At 42.6% G+C, this 21122-nt stretch overlaps 1 protein-coding gene across 3 annotated transcripts in view; it reads left to right on the top strand.

Annotated features, from left to right (window-relative positions):
• SGPP2 (sphingosine-1-phosphate phosphatase 2) overlaps window positions 1–15978 on the top strand; it is a 121355-nt gene extending 105377 nt beyond the window's left edge. For all 3 annotated transcript variants that reach the window (XM_059730945.1, XM_059730944.1, XM_059730946.1), the window contains one exon: window positions 12229–15978. In XM_059730945.1, the coding sequence (XP_059586928.1) occupies window positions 12229–12774 (546 nt within the window). In that variant the 3' untranslated portion in view covers window positions 12775–15978. The remainder of the gene's footprint in view (window positions 1–12228) is intronic.
• Window positions 15979–21122: the final 5144 nt, after the last annotated feature.

The following is a 21122-nucleotide window of genomic DNA, read 5'->3' on the forward strand; positions in this document are numbered from 1 at the left end:
TTGGTGGTTAATCTGGGTGCAGTGTAGCAGTGATCTCTCTCTGCTTCTCCTGGAGTGCACACTTTGCTGGCAAATTCTGTTAGTTCTTATACTGTTTAACTGTATAACTTCAAAGCATTTTAGAGTCCAAACAAACAGGGAAGAAAAGATGTCCATCATCATACCATAACTGTTATTTGCCTGGCTCCTGTTTTTGCATTGTCTGGGTGTAAAAATTGTGCATCTCTGCAGACCCTGCAATTGTAAGTCAATTTACAGGTGATGGGCCCGAGCAGTCAGACAGGATACTTAGAGGTGTCACCAAACCTGTCTTGGGGTATTTGTACATCAATGGAGCACATTTGCCTAGCTTGTACAGGTGATGGTTTGTTTTTCAAACTCCAGACATACGTGAAATAGTTCAGACATTTTTAATACCCAATACCTTAGGATGTTTGTTGGGAGAAGTGTTTGTCAGGTAACAGAGCCTCTTTTCTGTATCTTGTACAAGTTTCTCTTGAGATGCATATTTAGCCTTTTGTTTCCCTTATCTGCTAGGTCAATTGAAATGCATATGTAGCTTTCTTGCCTTTGCTGGCTTCTGTGATGCACTCACACGTGATGAGCATGTCAGTTCTCTGTTGACCATTTTCTTGATTTGACGTAATCTAGCACAGAGAATAAAACCAATTGGGGTTCCTCTGTTTTGCATGGTCCCAGCTGCCACTTGGCATTTTTGTACAAGATGCACTGTTATTTTAATTTGGTCACAAAGATTTTATGTGTAGGCCTGGCTGAGCTGTTGCTGTATTCACCATCAACATAACCACTGCTTTAAATCCATGGTGTTTGGGACCCTTGCTTTATGTTCTGTGGCAAGAGAGCGTTCCCAGCAACAGCGTGCTTGCAAACCCTGGTCAGGGCAGTAGTTTAGTACTAAATTTAAAAGAACGGGAGAAGGTGGCCATATATGCAGATTCAAAACCAGAAGTATTGGCAACTTTAAAAAGTATTGCTGTGAAGTATCCATACAAAAGTATATCTTTAAAAAAGAACTGTTTGTGCGGGTGTTGCCACTCTTCATTCTGACTTGATAGCAATATTTTGCAATCTTTATAATACTGCCATAACATACTGCCCAAAAGTATGCTATCATTTTTTAAAAGAAGGGGGAAGTAGGTGTGGGGTTCTTCCTGCTGGCTCTGGCATAATAGCAACACATATAGGACAGTGCAAAATTTCCAGAAACTTAGCACTAAATTATTGTGAAACACCAAGCAAAACACTCCCTGTAGGCCAAAGCTTTTCTTGGTGTACTGTGAACTTGACTTTTCATGTGTACCATCTTAATTCCACTAAATGCTTTTCCTACTAGGCTGTTTGGTCTTGGTAAACAGAGAAAAATTCTATTTTGCTTAGCAAAGCATTTGAATAAATGTAATTAATGAAAAATCCTTGTATGCGTTGACTGAAATAAAAAAGAAATAACAGTAACATTTCAATTGTCTCAAGAGAAATTCCCAGAGATTTAGAAGAACTGAGAGGCACTAATTATGGAGAGTGACACTTACTGAACTGACAGTACTACTTTCTGTATCAACTTGAGTTCCTGAGAGAGCCCTCATCTAAGTTCTAGCCTAGCTAAAACCCAGGCCCAAACCTTGCGAAGATTTGTGACTGCTTAATTTTAGGCACTCTGACTAACCTCATTAGAGTCAATGGAATGTCCACACTGCACATAGTTTAGTTGTCTTAAGTTTTTGCAAGATATCAGTTTAGTTTGCAAGCTTTGTGGACACAACTGTTATTTAAAGACCCTAGGAACAAGTTTGCTGCTTTAATATTTAAGAAGTATGGGAACAGCATCCTCCCCTCTACTGACCCATGGGCAGTCTTTTTAAATCAGCTAAATCCTGTATCTAATGCATTATAAGAAATATGAGAGTTCTACTTTACCATAATGCATTTTATTTAAATTGAGTACTACAGTGAAAAAAACCCCAAAAGCTTACAGTACTACAATATTAACTTGTTCTCATCCTAGTTCAGTCATCCTGGGAAAATATTACTTTTAAATTAAAACCATGTTTAGCCAATAGAGAAGAGGGAATACTTTGTGTCACATTTTTGTCCACAGCAGCATATTATTCCATAGAAGTGTTTAAGAGTATTGATATGGCTTTTAATGAAAACTTGCATGGTTTCAATGAATTGTATATTTGCTAAAAATTAAGTTCAAGCAAGCATGAAACTATTTGCAAATTTGGGTCAAATTTACAAAATAGATTCTGCTAGAAAAAAATTAAGGCTAGATTCACAAAACAGAGGATCGGGGAAGGAAGTGGTAATGGTGAGGCTCTTAGACCTACCACCCTGGTCCCCTCTTGGTCAGATGCACTAAGCTTACAGGGAAAATGGCACCATCACCCAGTGGTCCCATTCTGTGAACAATGTCAACCTCTAGTCCTCTTCTTGAAGGGAAAATAAGGGTTTTATTTATTTTGAGATTAAAAAAAAATGTCAGGTCTTTGTTTCATAGTTTCTAGGGTCAGAAGGGACCTGAACAGATCATCAAGTCCAACCCCCTGCCCTGAGCAGGAATGAGTGCTGGGATCATAATACCCCAGCCAGATATCTATCCAACCTCCTCTTGAAGACCCCAAAGGTAGCAGAGAGCACCATCTCCCTTAGTAGCCCATTCCAGACCCTGACAGCCCTAATCGTAAAATAATGCCTCCTGATATCAAGCCTAAACCTGCTCTCAATCAATTTGTGGCTGTTATTCCTTGTTATCCCAGGTGGTGCCCGAGGGAACAGAGCCTCACCTGTTTTCCGCTGGTCCCCGCTGGTGAGTTTATAGACAGCCACCAGATCCCCTCTCAGTCTTCTCTTGTGGAGGCTGAATAGATTCAGGCCCTTTAGTCTATCGTTTTAGTTTGATCTGAACTGAAATTGTTTTTCAGGGTTTCATTTTAGTTTAAGTGACCTGAAAAAAATCAATTATTTTGCATAGCCCTACTTAGGAGATAGGTCTAATTTTTATGCAGTGAACTTTTCCTTTTCACTCTTGTTTGGTATGACTGCATTAGATCACCTCCCTACACTTAAATCGCTTGCATTAGCAACATGTAGGGGGTACATGCGGGTGCATGTGCACCCCCTGAGACTGGTGGTGTATCCCCTGCATAAGTGCCGCCGACACCACTGGTGGCATTTGCATGCAGTCCCCGATCGCCGCTGGCCGCCACCACTATTGCCGGCAGCATCTGTGGGTGGTCGCTGACTGCTGGGTCGGTGCTCGCCACACCCACCCCCCGCCGCCAACAGCACTGCACCTGCCTGTGGGAGCTCACTGCTCACCACTGCCATACTCCTGCCGCCAACAGCACTGCCACCGCCTGCAGAGCTCACCATGCCCCCCAGCCTCCGGCGGCATGTGGCGTTCATCCAAGGGTCTCAAATCATTTGGCAAATGCTAGTTAGAGAAACCTTGCCATACGTCTACAGATAAAGTGTTATCAGTTATTTTTCAAGTATGTCTACGCAGTACTGGGAGGCATGATTGCAGTATGGCTATGTGTATGGTTGAAGCGGTCTATCTGTAGCCTTAGTGTCTGAGCTTCAAAAATAAATATGCAGGTCCACTCCTGGGCCTTGTGCACATCTTGCTGAAGTCTGTGCCTCTGTGTCTTCACTGCTGTTACTACCTGAGCCAAACAGATGAATGTGATTTCAGGCTATATTGTCTTCTGCAGCAATCACACCTCCTGAATGCAATGTAAACTCTTTCACAGATGTATAAAGCAAGATACTGTGGTGTTAAATTGTTAAGCTCAAGTCGCACAATAGGATAGCTGTAAAACTGAAGTGGAACCCAGGGTTCTTGGCTCCTCCTGCTGTATCTTAATCATTAAATTTATTCCCTCCTACAGCTGGTATGGAAGCAAGGCACCATTATAGAAGATAGACAAGTCAGTAGGAAGAACTGAAGAATCTTAGAAAAACAGGATGGAAAAGGACCACAGGACATCCTCTAGTCCAACCCCATGCTCAAAATAGGAACATCTCTACCTAAAGCATAGATTCAGAGATGCTAGGGTCAGAAGGGACCGCAACAGATCATTGAATCTGACCCCCTGCCCTGGGCAGGAAAGAGTGCTGGGGTCAGATGATCCCTGCCACGTGTTTGTCCAATCTCCTTTTAAATACCTCCAAGGAAGAGGACAGCACCACCTCCTTTGGAAACGTATTCCATATTTTGGTGATCCTCACTATAAAGAATTTTGTCCTGATGTCCAATCTAAATTTGCGCTCCTTCAGTTTGTGGCCATTGTTTCTAGTTACCCAGATTGGTGCCCTGGTAAACGTCGTATCCACTATTTCCTGCTGTCCCCCCTGGTGAGTTTGTAGATGGCCACAAGATCACTTCTCAGCCTTCTCTTGCGGAGGCTAAAGAGATTCAGGTCCCTTAATCGGTCCTCATGGTCCCTCAATGGGTCCTCGTAGTCAATTCCCTTATTTATATTTGTATGTGTCATTGTTCTTTCCTGGTGTAGAAGTTTACGCTTGTCCTTTTAGAATTTCATCCTTTTTCCTTCAAACTATTTTTCAAACATATTAAGGTACAGTAAAAGCTCTGTTATCCGGCATCCCCCAGGAATGGGGGATGCCAGATAACAAAATATGCTAGTTAATTGAGCGGCCCGAACAGGCACCCTTGCCTGTTCAGGCCGCCACTTCTCCCGTTGCGTCCGGGGTGTTGCCGCCCCTCCCGTGGGCCCTGTGGGCTCCGTGAGACAGTGAGGCAGGCCCCACACAGCCTGTTATGCCCCCGGGCTGTGGGGGCTTAGCAGTGCAGGCTGATTTGCCCCAGGCCGTGTGGGCTCGGAGAAACCGGAAGTGCCACGGTGAGCACTTCCAGTTTCATTTTACTTTACAAGTCGGCATGCCAGTTAGTAGAGTATGCTGGCTTGTGAAGTGCTGGATAACATGGCTTTTACTGTAATTTAAAATATTCCTCCTGTCCACTAAGTGACTAGAAGTCCATACAACTTGCTATTATCCATAGATTTAATGATTGTGCACTCAGTTCCATCCTCCCAACCCGGACTGGGGCCAAGAGAAGCCGCATGCCCTGCAGGCCACACCAGCTGCACACCATGGGTACTGTACTAGTGGGCCGCAGGCTACACGCTCCACACCACAAGAGCAGGCAGGTGGGCAGGCACCCACCCTCTCCCACCCATGCACTGTACATGCAGGCAGCGGGTACCTCCCCGGGCACCATGCTGCATGCAGAACTGCCAGTTGAATAATTTTTTTTTTTTTAACAATTTGTACTTTTTGCTGACAATCAAACATTTTTTACTAACATGGATTTTTACTGATAAATGTTTTATATAGTGAAGTTGTAATTTTTCTGCCAGACTTTGCCCTGCTACCAGACCCCAGCCAGAAGGACTGTGTTCGGTTTTGTGTGTGAAGTACAAACTGTAGTAAAAAAAGTAAATAAAAAAGCTTGTTTGTCAGTAAAAAGTTTCCAGTAATTTGGGGGGGGGGGAGGGGTGGCAACCCTGTTTGACTTCAGCAATGATTTTTTACCATGCTGCACCCCACCCACCCCCAGTGCCCTACTCACCCATACACACCTGTGCCCCTGGCCATACTCTGCACCATGCTTTCCCTCTGCTTCTGTCAGCCCTACTCCTACTGGCCCTGCTCCCTCCATCTTGGCACAGACCTGCAAAGAAGCCTAGCTGTGGAATAGCAGTGTTAGTCAGCCAGGCAGCACTTAGGAGCAGCAGTACATGGCTAGGGGGGAGGGATCTACAAAGCCCTGATAAGATTTCAGTTCAGGGTGTTGCACTTCTGCTCTAATATGAGGTGGCACTGCTATGCTTTGTCTATGCTTCAGTGCTGCATCCAGCTGTTTTCCCACCACAGACTTGTATCAGCTCCAGCTACTTAGGGTTTTTACAGATGGCTAGCTTTTTTACAGCTTTTATAGACAGGCATTTTTAGCCTGATTTTTTGCTGACCATCTGTAGTTTTACAGATAGTAACTGTGGCTGCACAGGTGCTTTGCACTGCCAACTTCCCTGGCACCATGGGTTTGCCCTGCCCTCTGGGGTGGGGGCATGCACTGGAAGCCAGAGGAGGAAGTAGTGGTCCTGAGACCTCAGCTGCTGCTGCAGCTGGAGAGATTGGGGCAGTGGTAGCCTGGGAGAGTCTGGGGGCTGCATGTTAACCTCTCACTGGGTGCATGTGGCTCATGGGCTGCCAATTGGATGGTTCTGCTCCAAACCTAGTGAAGATGTTGAACAGGAGCAGACCCAAAATATACCCCTGGGGAGAGCTCCACTTGACATCCTCTACCAGTTTGATACCATGCTTACAGAATAGTTATCCATGGCCCAGTTATTAAACAAGTCAAGCACCCATGTTATAGTAGTTTCATTTAGACTGTTTGAACAATGTTTAAAACTGTCTTTTAGTTATACTGTTATGTGTTAAGGGATTTGAGCAATCTGGTACATAAAAAGGATGACTATAAGCTACACAGATTAGTGATTTACTATTGACAAAATCTTCTACCATCATTACATTTTGGTTCTTGATATATGGATCTGATATCTGTGGACTTATGGCTAAACAGGCAGAGTTGTGTGCTGCCTGGAAACATTAAAACTTTTTTTTTACAATCTAAAAAGAAGTGTTAATGCCATCTCTTGCCTTGACAAGTGAGAGATCCAAGGAAATGTGAAGTCTCATTGAAAGCTGGGACTTAGGCTCCTACGTTACTTAGGCACTTCTGAAAACTTTACCTCATATCTACCATGTCCCTTGTGAAAAGGGCAGGGGGAATCATGTACAAATTCTGATATTGCAGGTATTTTAGCGGGAGTTCAGTTTTGTTGTTGTGCAGTGATGTATGTCCTGAAGTCGCTGGAGCAGGTGCTGCCTGTGGTTCAGCATTGCTCCAACTGCTCTGGGGTTGTGGTTTATGTGGTGGCCCCTCCGCCACTGTAGAAGGTGAGCTGGAGTGGGTGCCTCATGCAGTGTGGGACCATCTACACTTCATGCCTATATACTGCATGCGAGTCAACTCAGAGACCCACAGACAGAAAACTTTACCCCATATCTACCATGTCCCTTGTGAAAAGGTGAGGGGTGGGGAGGAAATCATGTACAAATTCTGATATGCCAATTATTTTAGAGGGAGTTCAGTTTTGTTTTTATGCAGTGATATATGGAGGAGAATTCTTGAGCTAATCCTATTGAAGTATCTACAAAACTAGAATAAACTAAAAATATGTACTGAACTTAAACCCACGATATATACGGTGTTTCCTACCACATTATTTTGGGGGAAGAGGGGAGTCTACTTCCACATCAGAAAAGGAAACTCAAGCTCTTTTATTCCATTATAATATGACTGACAATAAAAGTGTAAACACAAGAAAGCTCTACCCAATCAACCCATTAAATAGAAGGTTTCTGGTTCAGGAATATAGCCTTGTGTAGGCAGCAAAATACATATTAACTGGGAAGAGAAGCTATTCATATGCAAAATGGATTAATCTATTTTTGCAAAAGCAGAAACTTCCCAATTACAAGAACTCAAGGAGAAGCACTAAACTCCACATTCAGGTTCACAATGGTATGTGTTAAAGTCACTTTTTAGGATTTAATGGAGAAGGATATACTGGAATGCCTAAGGCACATTTTTCCTTATTTGCGTCATAGGTAGCTGACTAGTTATTAAATGTGGGTTAATAAAAGCAATAAATAGATAATTTTCTCCTTGATGAACCATTTTTCTTTAAATTGACTTCTCTTTCTTTCTGTTTCCCTCATGAGTTTCCCTCATATGAAATGTGTTGAATACCTTGCTTATATGTAACAGTATTCTAGTCTAAGGGTATCAAACTCATCTGGCCCCGTGGGCTGGAAGAGTGGCATGGGTCCAGTTCTGTGGGTGGATTGGATCCATAGACCAATCCCATGTTCCAGATCCAGTGCGTGTCCTGAAGTGGCTGGAGGTGGTGGCAGTCCTGCTCCAACTGCTCTGGGGTTGTGGTTCATGTGGTGGCCCCTCTGCCACTGTGAAAGGTGAGCTGGAGCGGGTGCCTCCTGCACAGTGGGGCGATCCAGCACTCCCTACATACTGCATGTGAGTCAACTCAGAGACCCATAGGCAATACCAGGGGCCAAATGATAAGGCTTTGCAGACTGGATCCAGCCCATGGACTGTATCTTTGACACCCCAGCTTTAGCCACAATTAAAATGGAAAAAGTGCCAGAAGGAGGAGGAGTACCTACATGCAGGAAATGAAATAGTTATTTCCTTTGTCATTAAAAAAAAAATCACCAAACTTTAATTATTCCCCTCTTCACCCCTCGATTTTAATATCTATGGAGGCTTTTCATTGTTGACAAATTGGGAAAATATTAAACTGCATTTATTTTTTAAAGAAAAACCAAAGTAGAATGACTGTGGAAATGAAATGTGAGACAAGGATTTTTGTGGGTGATATCTTTTAATGGACCAACTATGTACTTGGGAGGTCTCCCTGAGGTAAGAGATCACCCACAAAAGTCCTTCCTCTTCCATTTTTCTTGGATCTTCATATTTACAACAACAATGCCCAATTCTACACCATGGAGAGAAAAGATAAAGGAAAACAGGAAAGGTTTTCACAGCCAATCCTTAAAACTGTATCATTTTACTTGGCTGAGGAGGGGAAGGGCGATTCAACATGAGCACATTTCTGATTACTAAGTACAGTGCTGCCAAAGTCTATGGCCTGTTATGTCCTGTCTCCCTCTCTGGTTCTGTTTTTCAGATCTGGGCTGTACTATTTGCACGGGTGCATATGTACATATGTTACTTACATGACATGGGTGGCATTACATCTCCTCCTCACTTTGTTGGGCTAGTTAAGGAAGCTCTGTTTGAATTGGCCTTGTGCTCCAGAAGAGGAAATAATATTATTTTGTTTAACAGTGCAAAAGAGCTTGACTACTTGGCTAGGATTCCTTTCAAAGGAAGAGGACCTAGTATATGGGCTTTGGTGGTATTTGTGACTAGCAAAAAATTGTGCATTTTCAAACTTTTCTCTTCAGTCATGAAAGCTAAACCCTTAAAATGGATATGCTCACAGAATCTCATGACTGCAGGAGCTGGATCTTAAGGAAAAACAAGCACCACAAGACTCATAAAAGCACCCTATCCAAATTTGCTGATGACACTAAGATGTGGGGGGATGTGGACACGCTAGAAGGGAGGAATAAGCTGCAATCGGACCTAGACAGGTTATGGGGTGGGCAGATGAGAACAGGATGGGTTTCAACACTGACAAGTGCAGGGTACTGCACCTAGGGAGAAAGAACCAGCAGCATACCTACAGGCTGGGGAACTCCCTTCTTGTCAGTGCAGAGGCAGAAAAGGATCTGGAGTCATTATTGATGCCAAAATCAACATGGGCCAGCAGTGTGGGGACGTGGTCAGGAAGGCCAACCATACCTTGTCATGCATCCACAGATGCATCTCGAGCAGGTCGAAGGAGGTGATCCTCCCCCTCTATGCAACACTGGTCAGCCCACAGCTGGAGTACTGCGTCCAGTTCTGGGTGCCGCACTTAAGGAAGGATGTGGACAGCATTGAGAGGGTCCAGAGGAGGGCCACCCGCATGGTCAGGGGGCAGCAGGGCAGGCCCTACGAGGAGAGGCTACGGGACCTGAACCTGTTCAGCCTCCACAAGGGGGGTTGAGGGGGGTTCTAGTGGCCTGTTACAAACTAGTCAGAGGGGACCAGCAGGCATTGGGGGAGTCCCTGTTCCCCTGAGCACTACCAGGAGTGACAAGAAATAACGGTCACAAGTTGGCAGAGGGTAGATTCAGACTAGACATCAGGAGGCACTACTTCACTGTCAGGGCAGCTAGGATTTGGAACCAACTTCCAAGGGAAGTGGTGCTGGCTCCTACCCTGGGGGTCTTTAAGAGGGGGCTAGATGAACGCCTTGCTGGGGGTCACTTGACACCAGTACTTTTTCCTGCCATGGCAGGGGTTTGGACTTGATGATCTGCTCAGGTCCCTTCTGACCCTACAACTATGAAACTATGGATCAGTGCAATAACATAAAGTGCATTCCCTTAGAGAGTTGTTCACACCCCCATCTTCTCTGATGGGCCTAGCTCCTTGGAGGACAACATATCCTGTACTGCAATTAAGATTTCCCTTCAACCAAGATCTACAAGATGAACCCTGTGAAATGTATACCTGGAAATGGAAAATTGCAGTTCAGTATTGAAGTGATGTGAAACGTTGCATTTTGGATCACTTCAGTAAACCAACTAAACATTTCAGTTTTGGTAGTGGTAAAGCTTTGTTTTGGTCAGAATGTCATTTCCATTCCCATGCTGTACCATATTTTTATATTAAGTATAAACTAGTATCAGTACAGGTACTATTAAGCAGCTGTGGACAGTAAAATGGCAGTATAAAACTACATCTGTATAAACAACATCAATGCTATACATTTCCATTATTTCTTTATTCATGTGCAAAATAACCCTTCGAATCATTTATAAAATATTTCAAATGTGCAATGAACCTTGTCAATGTCACCATGTTTGAGTTCCGCATGTACTTAAAAAAAGTCATGAAATATTTCTGCTGCAAAGTGATTTTTTTGTTTTGTTAGGTTTGGGTTTTTTTGTGGCTTTGCATAACTGAAAGTGGAATTTTCTCATAAACAATTCACTTTGGGCTGCTACTGAGCAGATAAATTTTCGATTGTAATGAATTTTTCAGAAAGCTCTGACACACTGAAGTTCAGTGAATGCCTAACTGCAGTTTTGCAACCATGATTATGTTAAAGCTACAATTTATGTTATAGTTTCTGCTATATCTGGATAATAGAATGGTGTTTAGGAGAGTGGAATTCTCTGTATTGCTTTTTATCTCTTTTGGCAATATGCAATGAAAGTCCAGGGAAGCATTTGATTCCTTTCCCAGCATTGCTGTTGACAACAATATTAATAAAATCCTCAAAACACCTTATTTACGTATGTTAATAGATTAGGCTTTAACCTCCATGGGTTTGCCACAGGCAGCTAACTACATTCCAGATTTCAATTACTGGTGTAACACATTTCTGATGGATTACTGTTGCCTAAAGGTGCTTGCACTCTGCCAAACAGGAGAAAATGCATCATTTACATTTTGTTTCATGTGTATTCATATTTGTTGCCTCCCTAAAATGTAATAATATGTAGCTTTCTTTGTTAAAGGAAACGTAACCTTTCCCCTGCTTGTGCAAATTGAGAATCCTAATCCTGTTGACATGATGAAATTATTTTGGGGATTATGGGTGGGGAAAGGTTTGCATTTACAGTGATGTTTAAACTTGTTTTAATACTGTCCTTGAAATTAAGTCATGCAAAGTCAATCCTGTGAAAGTCCACAGAAAAAGCAGCAGCGTTGCTATATGCTGGAGTAACTGAAAAATAATAATGAAAGGAAAGGAAAATCAGAAAATAAGTGCTGCCTGTTACACGTTAAGATAATGGTCTCTTCCACTGTGGTGGCCTGAAACATCTATATACCAAAAAAAAGGATAGGATTGCAGTTTCAAATGACATGGTCGTTGTTAGGACCATGAATTTAGAAGTTAACTGTACTGACTTTCAATGAGGGCTGAAAGTCAACAGAAATACCATAGCTATTGATTAGTGAGCATCAATTTAGGTCAGTAAGTAAAACACCACACAACATAGACTGCACGGGGAATTTAGGTAGATAGAATCATTGTGGCTAGGATAATAGGGAGGTCTTTTTTTTCTACGCAAAATGTGGAGCAGCAAGGAAATTGCAGCCAGCTGTATCACGTGTGGAGTTGAACATTCGAATGCCTCTTTTGGCAGATAATGACCTAGTTGTACAATGGAGTGGTCCAGTGAAACATCCTGTTACCCTACTGCGCTAAGAGGGAAGAGGAATATGAAGAGTTGAATATGTTGAATTGAAAATAATTATAAAGGGATTGAGGCTGTTAATGTGTGACCTCCTAGTTAAATATAATATTTTATGAGTTTCTTATGTACTCTTATAAATTGGAAAGGAAAATTAATATATTTTAATTTATTGACTGTATCTTACTCTCCACATTTGAATTACAACATTAGTTTTTTTTATAACCTCTGTTTTATTTAACAAGGTTTTTCTTTTATTCATTTATTTTACAGGATGTGATTGGTGGAACTCTGATATCAGCAGTGTTACTTGCACTCTCATATCCTGCGTGGGACCTCATAGACCACTTTTTATTAACTAGTCCATTTTGCCCTGTATTTTCCATAGCTGTGCCCCTCCTTTTATGTTACAACTATCCAAAATTAGACTATTACAGCCCTACCAGAGGAGACACAACCACTATCTTAGGAGCTGGAGCTGGAGCTATCATAGGATTCTGGTTAACTAACCAGTATGCACCATTGAACTCTTCCAGCGAAACTTTTCAACTCAGCTTTCCTCCAATCTCCAGTAAAAGGCTGATGGTCATGCTGGCAAGGTTCTTAGTTGGGGTCTTTGTTCTTTTGATCACACGTCAATTCATCAGGAGGCTGGCCCTCAGTATGCTATACTACTGGTACAAAGTTTCCACCAGTGATGAAGAAGCCAGAAAACGCCTGGAAATTGAAGTACCCTACAAATTTATAACTTATTCTTCGGTTGGTTTCTGTGCCACCGTAATTGTGCCAGTACTGCATGGGCTTTTAGAACTAATTTAAGTGCTGTGCATTTTTTGAAATAATATATGCAACATCCACTTTAGACATGCAATAAAACTGCAGGCTGAACACTTGACCAAGCAGTTTTTTGTGCCTTTCTGCACTGGCCTAAAATGCCTATTCCAGAAGATCCTAGGAAATCACCATATGTAAATAATGTAGGGTTGGAAATTCCTAGCTCTTGGGTGCTCCAGGCAAACACCTGTGATTCAGAAGATGTATGAAAATAAGTACAGAGTACAAAAATAAGAACTGATGTTTATATGACTGCTGTTTACCTTCAGAAAAAGTCAGTGTTTAACCAGTGGTCACTTGTACTAGAATGCCTGTCCATGTGGCCAGATTAAATCTGTCCCTTACTCCCCAGGGCCAGCATTTTGGAATGGTCATGAAGGTGATACTCACACACCTGGAAGTTTGGGATCTTTTAAATTTCTTGTACTTCCAAACCAGGGATTCGGCCTGTGTGGTCTCTGTCAGAGGCAGTTGTGAGGTCTTGAGGGTCACCCAGGAGAATGAATAGAAACAGCTCTGCATGAGCTAGGAATTCAGATTGGTGGAAGTAGTGATACACTTTGCTGGTTGTCTTTTTAAAGTTGTGTGTGTGTGTGGTGTGTTGTTAGGTGGAAAGTAGGGCGATTCAGTCAGGTATGATCCTGCCTTGAACAAGGCGTTGAACTAAATGACCTCATGGGGTGTGTCCAGATGTGCATGGATGTTTGGTTCCCCAGGGACAACTAGCAGTGACACACCTTGCTCTGCAGCTACTTGTCCTCGGGGAACACCCGTTCCATGAGTGCTTTGTTGTGTCGCAGGTTACCCCGGGGTCAGTAGGGGAGGCTGGGGCTGGCCCCAGAAGCCTTAGCTGGGGTTCTGGGGCTGCAGCCACAGCGATCCTGCTGGGTGGAGCCTGCTTGGCAGCTGCTGTGTCGCTCAGGGCAGCCCAGCTCTGTTTTTCAGCAGCATGCGCTGCCTGAGCATGCACTGTTTTGTTTTTTCCACAGTGTTTTTTGACCCCTGGATATCCAAGGGTCAAAGGACCTGCGGGGGGGGGGGGGGGGGGGAAGGAGCAGTGCATGCTTGGGCAGTGTGGGAAACACAGGACTGTGCAGTATGTGGAGCTGCAAATGTGTTTACAGCACAACATACCACACAACTGCACTTGTCTGGATGCACCCATGATGTCTTTTCCAGCCCTACTTTCCTGTGACGTTTAAGATGGCCTCAGCTGTGGGGAACAGGCTGCCAGCCTTGCTTTAATGATTTACTCAAAAAGCTCAGTATTAAGATCTCCCCAGAGACTGGGGAGAAAGACCAAGAGAGACCTTAGGTAGTTAAGAATGACCAGAAAAGCACAAACCTGGCCAAGTATGGAGGCAGCCTTAACCAAAAAACCCCCCAAAACCCAACACTTTTCAAAGCTGTAGGGCCTGATCAAGGGGTACTTAAGAACTGTCACTGATTTCAGCAAGGGTGTTCTGCTGACTAAGATGGCAGACTCTCAGGAGAGATGCTCCTGGATATTAATATGTACCAAAACCTTGAGCTCTTATGAGGGCACGTATGCATGTGCCTTATCCTTAGACTGGTCTTTATTATTAAAAGTTGAATCTGATGGTTTTTATACTTGCTACTTGATGTACTGCCTTCTGAGTGCACAGGCAGACTTCACTTGTAATTCTCTACATGTAGGACTTGCTTTGCCTGTTGGAATTCTTCAGAAAATTACCTTTATTCCTTTAAGTTTTACGCCAGATATGTCATGCCTATTTCTGCAAATTTAATGGGAGAGTGTACTAATAGTAGTGGGATCATGGGGTTGGTTTTCCTGAATTATAATCCCAGCTCTGACATGGATTTCCTGTCTGGCCTTGGGCAAGTCATTTACTCCCTGTAAAAGTAGGACAATGGTTTTCACCTAGCTATTCTATGGAGCTGCTGTCATGATTAATTAGTGTTCTTAAATAACATTTTAAAGAGTGTTTGGGATTGGTGTTCAAGTGACTAAGAAATATATTGATATAATGCCATAATTTTCTGGTGATTTGTTCTCTATGCATCTTGCAATAATTCATGTAATCCCAGAGAATAGATCAGAACTGTATTAATAGATAAGAATTGCTGCTATGACTCTGATTTTCAGGTAACTAAAAAATTATTAGCAATTGGGCCAATGAGTTGCTAGCAAGTGCAGCTATGAGTATGGCTCCATAAATTAAAAAAAAAAAATCAATGAGCAATGCTTAATTTTTCCCCTATGGTAATTATGCCAGTCTATACATTGTACTGTTGCAATGATAGCTAAAGGCGTAGTCAAAAAGCCTTTTCCTAGGGAGCTTACACTAAAAGGATTCATCACTGTTTCCTGTTGTCCACTGCTTTTTAACATTTAGGTGTGTTGGAGCTCTTCTGTTATGAAAATGCAAATTTATTCTTCTGTAAAAAGAATGTATTTGACCAGAGTTAAGTATGAAAATATAAGTGAGTAGCATTGTCACTTAGTTGATGATTTTTCTAATTGTGTTCACATATTTTGGTTGCAGGCTTTGCCCAGATATCCAGAAGAGTCTTGCTTTAAAAATGGTTAATGACTATATATGAGGAGGCAAGCTGGAGTTTTAAACAGTAGTTTTTTTTGGAATAGTAAAGGCTGTGGTTCAGCTTAATGTCAATTAAGGTGCATGTATATCGCGTTTACATGTCTTAACTGCATTCTAAATTATGGGATGCATGCACACTTTAAACATACTGTAATAGCACAAGAGGTGCTGTGGTAAATACCTTCTTAAAATCCTTTCCAGTAGGGGTGCTTTCTGATATACGGCTCTACGAAAGCAGAAGCTCTGAAGCCCTGTGGAGGCGTCAGTTCATGTTGTAGCAGAGGGGCTAAAACTGGGAAAGGTAATACTAAGAGGAGGATTTCTTAGCCACTGAATCAGCTCTACTCAAAACGTGGCTTGAAATTTGGCTGGGACTTGCATGCAGTTTTACTAATTAAATTGTTCTACTGATTCACAGTCATTTTGTATTCATTTCCCCCTCAGGCTGTCAACAGGTTTTACACCCCCCCACCACCTTATGTGCTTGGATTTATAAAATACGTTCATAAAATTTGTATCTGTCTTAGTACTCAACTTTGGGACATGCAATACATGCAAACTATTTGGTTCAACCTAGAAAATAAATACATTTCCAAAAGCCTGGTATATTAGTTTGTCCACCTTGTAGTCTGCCTGGAGTCTTTTACTATTCTTTGTAATTGATTGGTACATCAAGGGTGTGCCTTGCATTTTGAATTGTGGTGTGTGTACTGCCTCTTCATCAAATCTAGAATATCCCAGTTTAGCCCTATGATAGTCACAGAAAATGTAACACATCATAATAACATAACTTTACTAAGATTTGGTACGCATGCTTGTGATTTTTCTTAAATCACACTAGCTAATACTATTTTTAAATACTGCTTAGAGCCTATCCTAATGCTTGTGGAGTTTAACATTTCTAAAATCAGGTCATTGCCAAAGTAAATGAACATTAATTTGTAAATGAGCTTCATTTCAATTCTGGTTTATGGATAAGAAGAGTGGCAATAATTACAAGCATTTCTTAGGATCAGAATTTGTACTATGCATATTGCCCAGAGAAGACTACCAAATAACCTCAAGCAAATGTCTTCTTCCTCAATCTAGGTGCAATTTCCTCATGAACAGTTGCTGGGGGCAGTCATTCAAAAGTATTCTGCTTCCATTGATTTTCCAGTGTCTCCGTGAGGCTTGTTGCAGTGATTGGTCCAAGTATCAAGCCATCTTCTTCTGTAAATGATTTCAAGTCAATTCTAATCCCATTTGATATTCCTGTGTGCTTATACGGCATTGAGTCAAAACAGCAAAGCTGTTTTTTCGTGTTGGCTATTTTATTTAAAATATTAATTTTGGAAGGAAATGTGTGATTTCTCCCACATGCTTACCATAATCAGCATTTCACATGGTTAGGTAGGAGTGTGTTTGACCTATCAGGAAGGAAGTATCTTTAGAGCCTCTCTGTCTAGTCAGCATACTGCTGTTTCTCTTTCCTTGGACAGCTGGTGATTGCAGGTGATACCCTAGACTGACGTCTGCTCTCACTGACTCAGATCCATGTGGGAGTCAGTCAGCAACGGAATAGTATCAAATGGGTGTTGTTTTACATACCTAAACTAGTTAAGATGCAGATCTCCGTCTGCAGCTGGTGCTATTTGCCTTAATTATTTTAAAGGCAGGGTAGATTTGCACCTTATAGACTAACTAAAGTAGATGTATATACAGCATAAGCTTTTATGGGCTGAAGCTCACTTCATCAGATGGCTTGTTGATCCAAATTCAGCATCATGCAAGGTCACAGAACTCTTCCCCTGCTCATCCTGTTTGTGTTCTCTCCCCGAGATCAACTCTCTTGGGATAAAAGCTATATCATGGCACTGGGAGGTCAAAGGTTGCCACACTTAATGCTGTAATGTGCACTGAAGTACTTCGGTTGTGTCAGTTTGAACTTTGAATTTTCTGTTGTGCCTCTTCAGTACTGTAAAACTAAACATGTTTCCCACCCACAAGCAGAAGTTGCCAGGGAAAAACATTAATGTGAACATTATTATGCATCAAAACCGCTAACCGGTACCTGTAATTTTAAGTCAACTTCTAGTACCACCTTGTTTTATGTAGCACCTGTCACCAGGAGAGCTCGGGGGGTAAGTGCCTCAGAGCCAAAATGTGGGTTTTTTATCTTGTTTTACATACCATTGAACCAAGCCATTTCACACCAGTCATCATCGTCAAGTAGGTAAATAGGAGTAAGACTGACACTGACTCTCTTGGCGAGCAATTCTCCAGGTTTATCCCAATTCTGCTGTGCTCCAGAAGCTAGGTAAACATAACTTGCTTGAGAGAGTCCAGAGAAGAGCCACGCGCATGATCAGGGGTCAGGGAAGCAGACCCTACGATGACAGGCTGAGAGCCCTGGGGCTCTTTAGCCTGGAAAAGCGCAGGCTCAGGGGTGATCTGATGGCCACCTACAAGTTTATCAGGGGTGATCACCAGTATCTGGGGGAACGTTTGTTCACCAGAGCGCCCCAAGGGATGATGAGGACGAATGGTCACAAACTACTACAAGATCGTTTCAGGCTGGACATAAGGAAGAATTTCTTTACTGTCCGAGCCCCCAAGGTCTGGAACAGCCTGCCGCCGGAGGTTGTTCAAGCGCCTTCATTGAACACCTTCAAGATGAAACTGGATGCTTATCTTACTGGGATCCTATGACCCCAGCTGACGTCCTGCCCTTTGGGCGGGGGGCTGGACTCGATGATCTTCCGAGGTCCCTTCCAGCCCTAATGTCTATGAAATCTATGAAATCTATGAAACTTGAAACTCCAATTGACTTGGACTGCAGCTTTAGGGAACCAGCAACTCTGAAAAGCCGCCCATTAAATTTCTAGTGCCTTGATTCCACCCTATGCAAAGAGGGAATATTTCCCTGTCACAGGCAATTACTGAATAATACCACCGCTTGGGAGGCACTTGAATACTGCAGAGACACATAGCCTGAGAGAGACAAATAATTGGCCCCTTGTGCTTGCACCTGCATTTGGCCAAAATGGAAAGCTTTAGTAGCAGCCTAACCAGGCCTTTGCCCTTAGTGAATGTTAAGCTCAAAGAATAATTGGGAGACCCAGAATCTGAAAACCGTATGCATATAATTATATTTAGTGCATATAAGTATGCCTGTACTATGCTGAAATGCAAGTCTCCCTTATTGTTGTTCTAATCCCCATGTATAACACACTAATAAACAGAGTTTTTTAATACTTACCATCTGTGTAAAAGATTGCTTCCCACACTACAGGCTTGCTTGGTTACAGTTGTGTAGGCATTGGAGAGAGAATATACCAGGCAACTGTCAAGGCATGATAATCCCTTGAGGCCCATAAATTGCAAGCTGCAGTCTTCTCACTTTGTATGTGCTTTGTATGTAATACTGACCTTTGCATTTCATATTTGTCATACAGTGATGATTAAAATCCCAACTTCCATCTGATCGTAACCATAGAGTTTGCAGATAGGTAGCTGTAATGTGTAATAAATTAACACTTGGCACTGCTGCCCTCCCACCTGTTGATAAAAGCAATGAAAGATCTACTATTTAGAAGACATAATAGTTCTACAGAAGGGGGTCTTGAAGGTGCACACAAAATTATGATTTGTCCTTATTGCCACTTCATCTGTCTCCTCCTCTCATCATTCAGCTCACAATGCTACTCTCCATTATAACTTGACTGTTCAACCTTAGACTTTCTTCAGGCTATTACTACATCTGGGAGGTGCCCTCCAAAAATAAATGTGCACTTTGGCACCATCTATAAAATATAACGGTATTTCTAAGCAACATTAGAAGTGTACCTTGATTGTTTTGTTTTGTTTTGTTTTTTAAGTACAAAAAAAAAAAAAGTCTCTCTTTCTGCAAGCTTTTGGGCACATGCGCCCTTCCTCAGGCTCGGGGGGGAAAGAAGCTTGCAGAAAAAGAATTTTTTTTTTTTTTTTTTTGTTATTTCTTAATTGGTCTAATAAGGTATGATCTCTGAACCAAGAGTTCTAGAGTTTGCATTCTTTTTTTTCTCGGACCAACACGGCTACCAAATACATCCTTGATTTTTAGCAAGGCTTTTGATACATTCTCCCAGACAACCTAAGGAAGTATGGGATGGATGAATGGACGGAACAGAAAACTAGCTGGAGCATTGGGCATACAGTAGTAATCAATGGCTCCATGTCTAGTTGGCAGCCAATATCAACTGGAGTGCCCCAGGAGTTGGTCCCAGGGCTGGTTTTTGTTCAATATCTTCATCAACTTGGAAGATGGCATAGAGTGCACCCTCAGCAACTTTGCAGATGACACCAAGTTGGGGGGAGTAGTACACTGGAGAGTAGGGCTTGGATTCAGAGGGACCTAGACAAATTGGAGGTTTGGGCTATAAGGAATCTCATGAGGGTCAACAAGGACAAGTGTGAAGTCCTGCACTTAAGACAGAACAATCCCCTGCACCAGTACATGCTGGGGACTGACTGGCTAGGCAGCAGCTCTGCAGAAAAGGACCTGGGGGTACAGTGAACAATAAGCTGAATATGAGCCAACAGTGTGCCCTTGTTGCCAAGAAGACTAACAGCATACTGGGCTGTATTGGTAGGCGTGTTGCCAGGAGGCCAAGGGAAGTGATTAGTCCCCTCTATTCAGCACCAGTGCAACCACATCTGGAGCACTGTGTTCAGTTTTGGGCCCCCCACTACAGAAAGGACAAACAAATTGGAGAGTCCACCAGAGGGCAACAAAAATGGTTCAGGGGCTGGGGGACATGACTTATGAGGAAAGACTGAGGAAACTGGGCTTATTTAGTTTAGAGAAAAGGAGACTGAGAAGGGATTTAATAGCAGCCTTCAACTACATGAAGGGTTCAAAAGAGGATAGAGCTAAACTGTTCTCAGTGGTGGCAGATGACAAAACCAAGGAGCATCAGTCTCAAGTTGCAGCAAGGGAAGTTTAGGAAGATATTAGGAAGAATTTTCTCATTAGGAGGGTAGTAAAACACTGGAACAGGTTACCCAGAACGTTGGTAGATGCTCCATCCTTGGAAGTTTTCAAAACCCAGCTAGAAAAAGCTTTGGCTGGGATGATCTAGTTGGCAATGGTCCTGCTTTGAGCAGGGGGTTGGACTAGATTACCTCCTGAGGTCCCTTCCAACCCTAATTTTCTATGATTCTAAACAGCAATAATATTCAGTATTAGCAGTTATCAATACAGTCTATTATCTTGAAATACCTGTAGGGAGCTTGCTAGAAGCACACCAAGATAGTGACATGCTCTGTTATGTTACATGGAACAGAATGGGTGTGTGGAGAAGTGCTGCCATGAGTTCTCCATTTCCAAGCTAGAGGAGGGCCTGAGTTTGTATAGTGTGGTCAGAACCTAAGCTGGAGGTTCCAGCATGCGAGGTTTCAAACCTCTCCAAGCTGCGATCTCCACTTGGAAGCCTTGGAGCTGTACCGCAGAGGCAATTGTTATGGCATTCACAGGAAGAGAACCACACCATGCACGGCAACTGTGTCCGTGCCTGCTTGCTTGCAAATGCTGTGCACTGCTACAGAAGTTGAGAAATCCAAGTACAATCTAGACTGTGTAGAGTCCTGCAGACAAGTTAAGCCTCTGATCAGTATATTGGATTCTTTAAACAAAAGGTCACTTTGGTGTATTTAAATGCATTTCTCCAATTTGCTTCAGAGTAACTAGGCTTCTATCTACCATGAAATATTTTCATATTTTACTGT

The sequence above is a fragment of the Alligator mississippiensis genome, chromosome 7 (assembly GCF_030867095.1).
Source record: "Alligator mississippiensis isolate rAllMis1 chromosome 7, rAllMis1, whole genome shotgun sequence".
Taxonomy (NCBI): domain Eukaryota; kingdom Metazoa; phylum Chordata; order Crocodylia; family Alligatoridae; genus Alligator; species Alligator mississippiensis.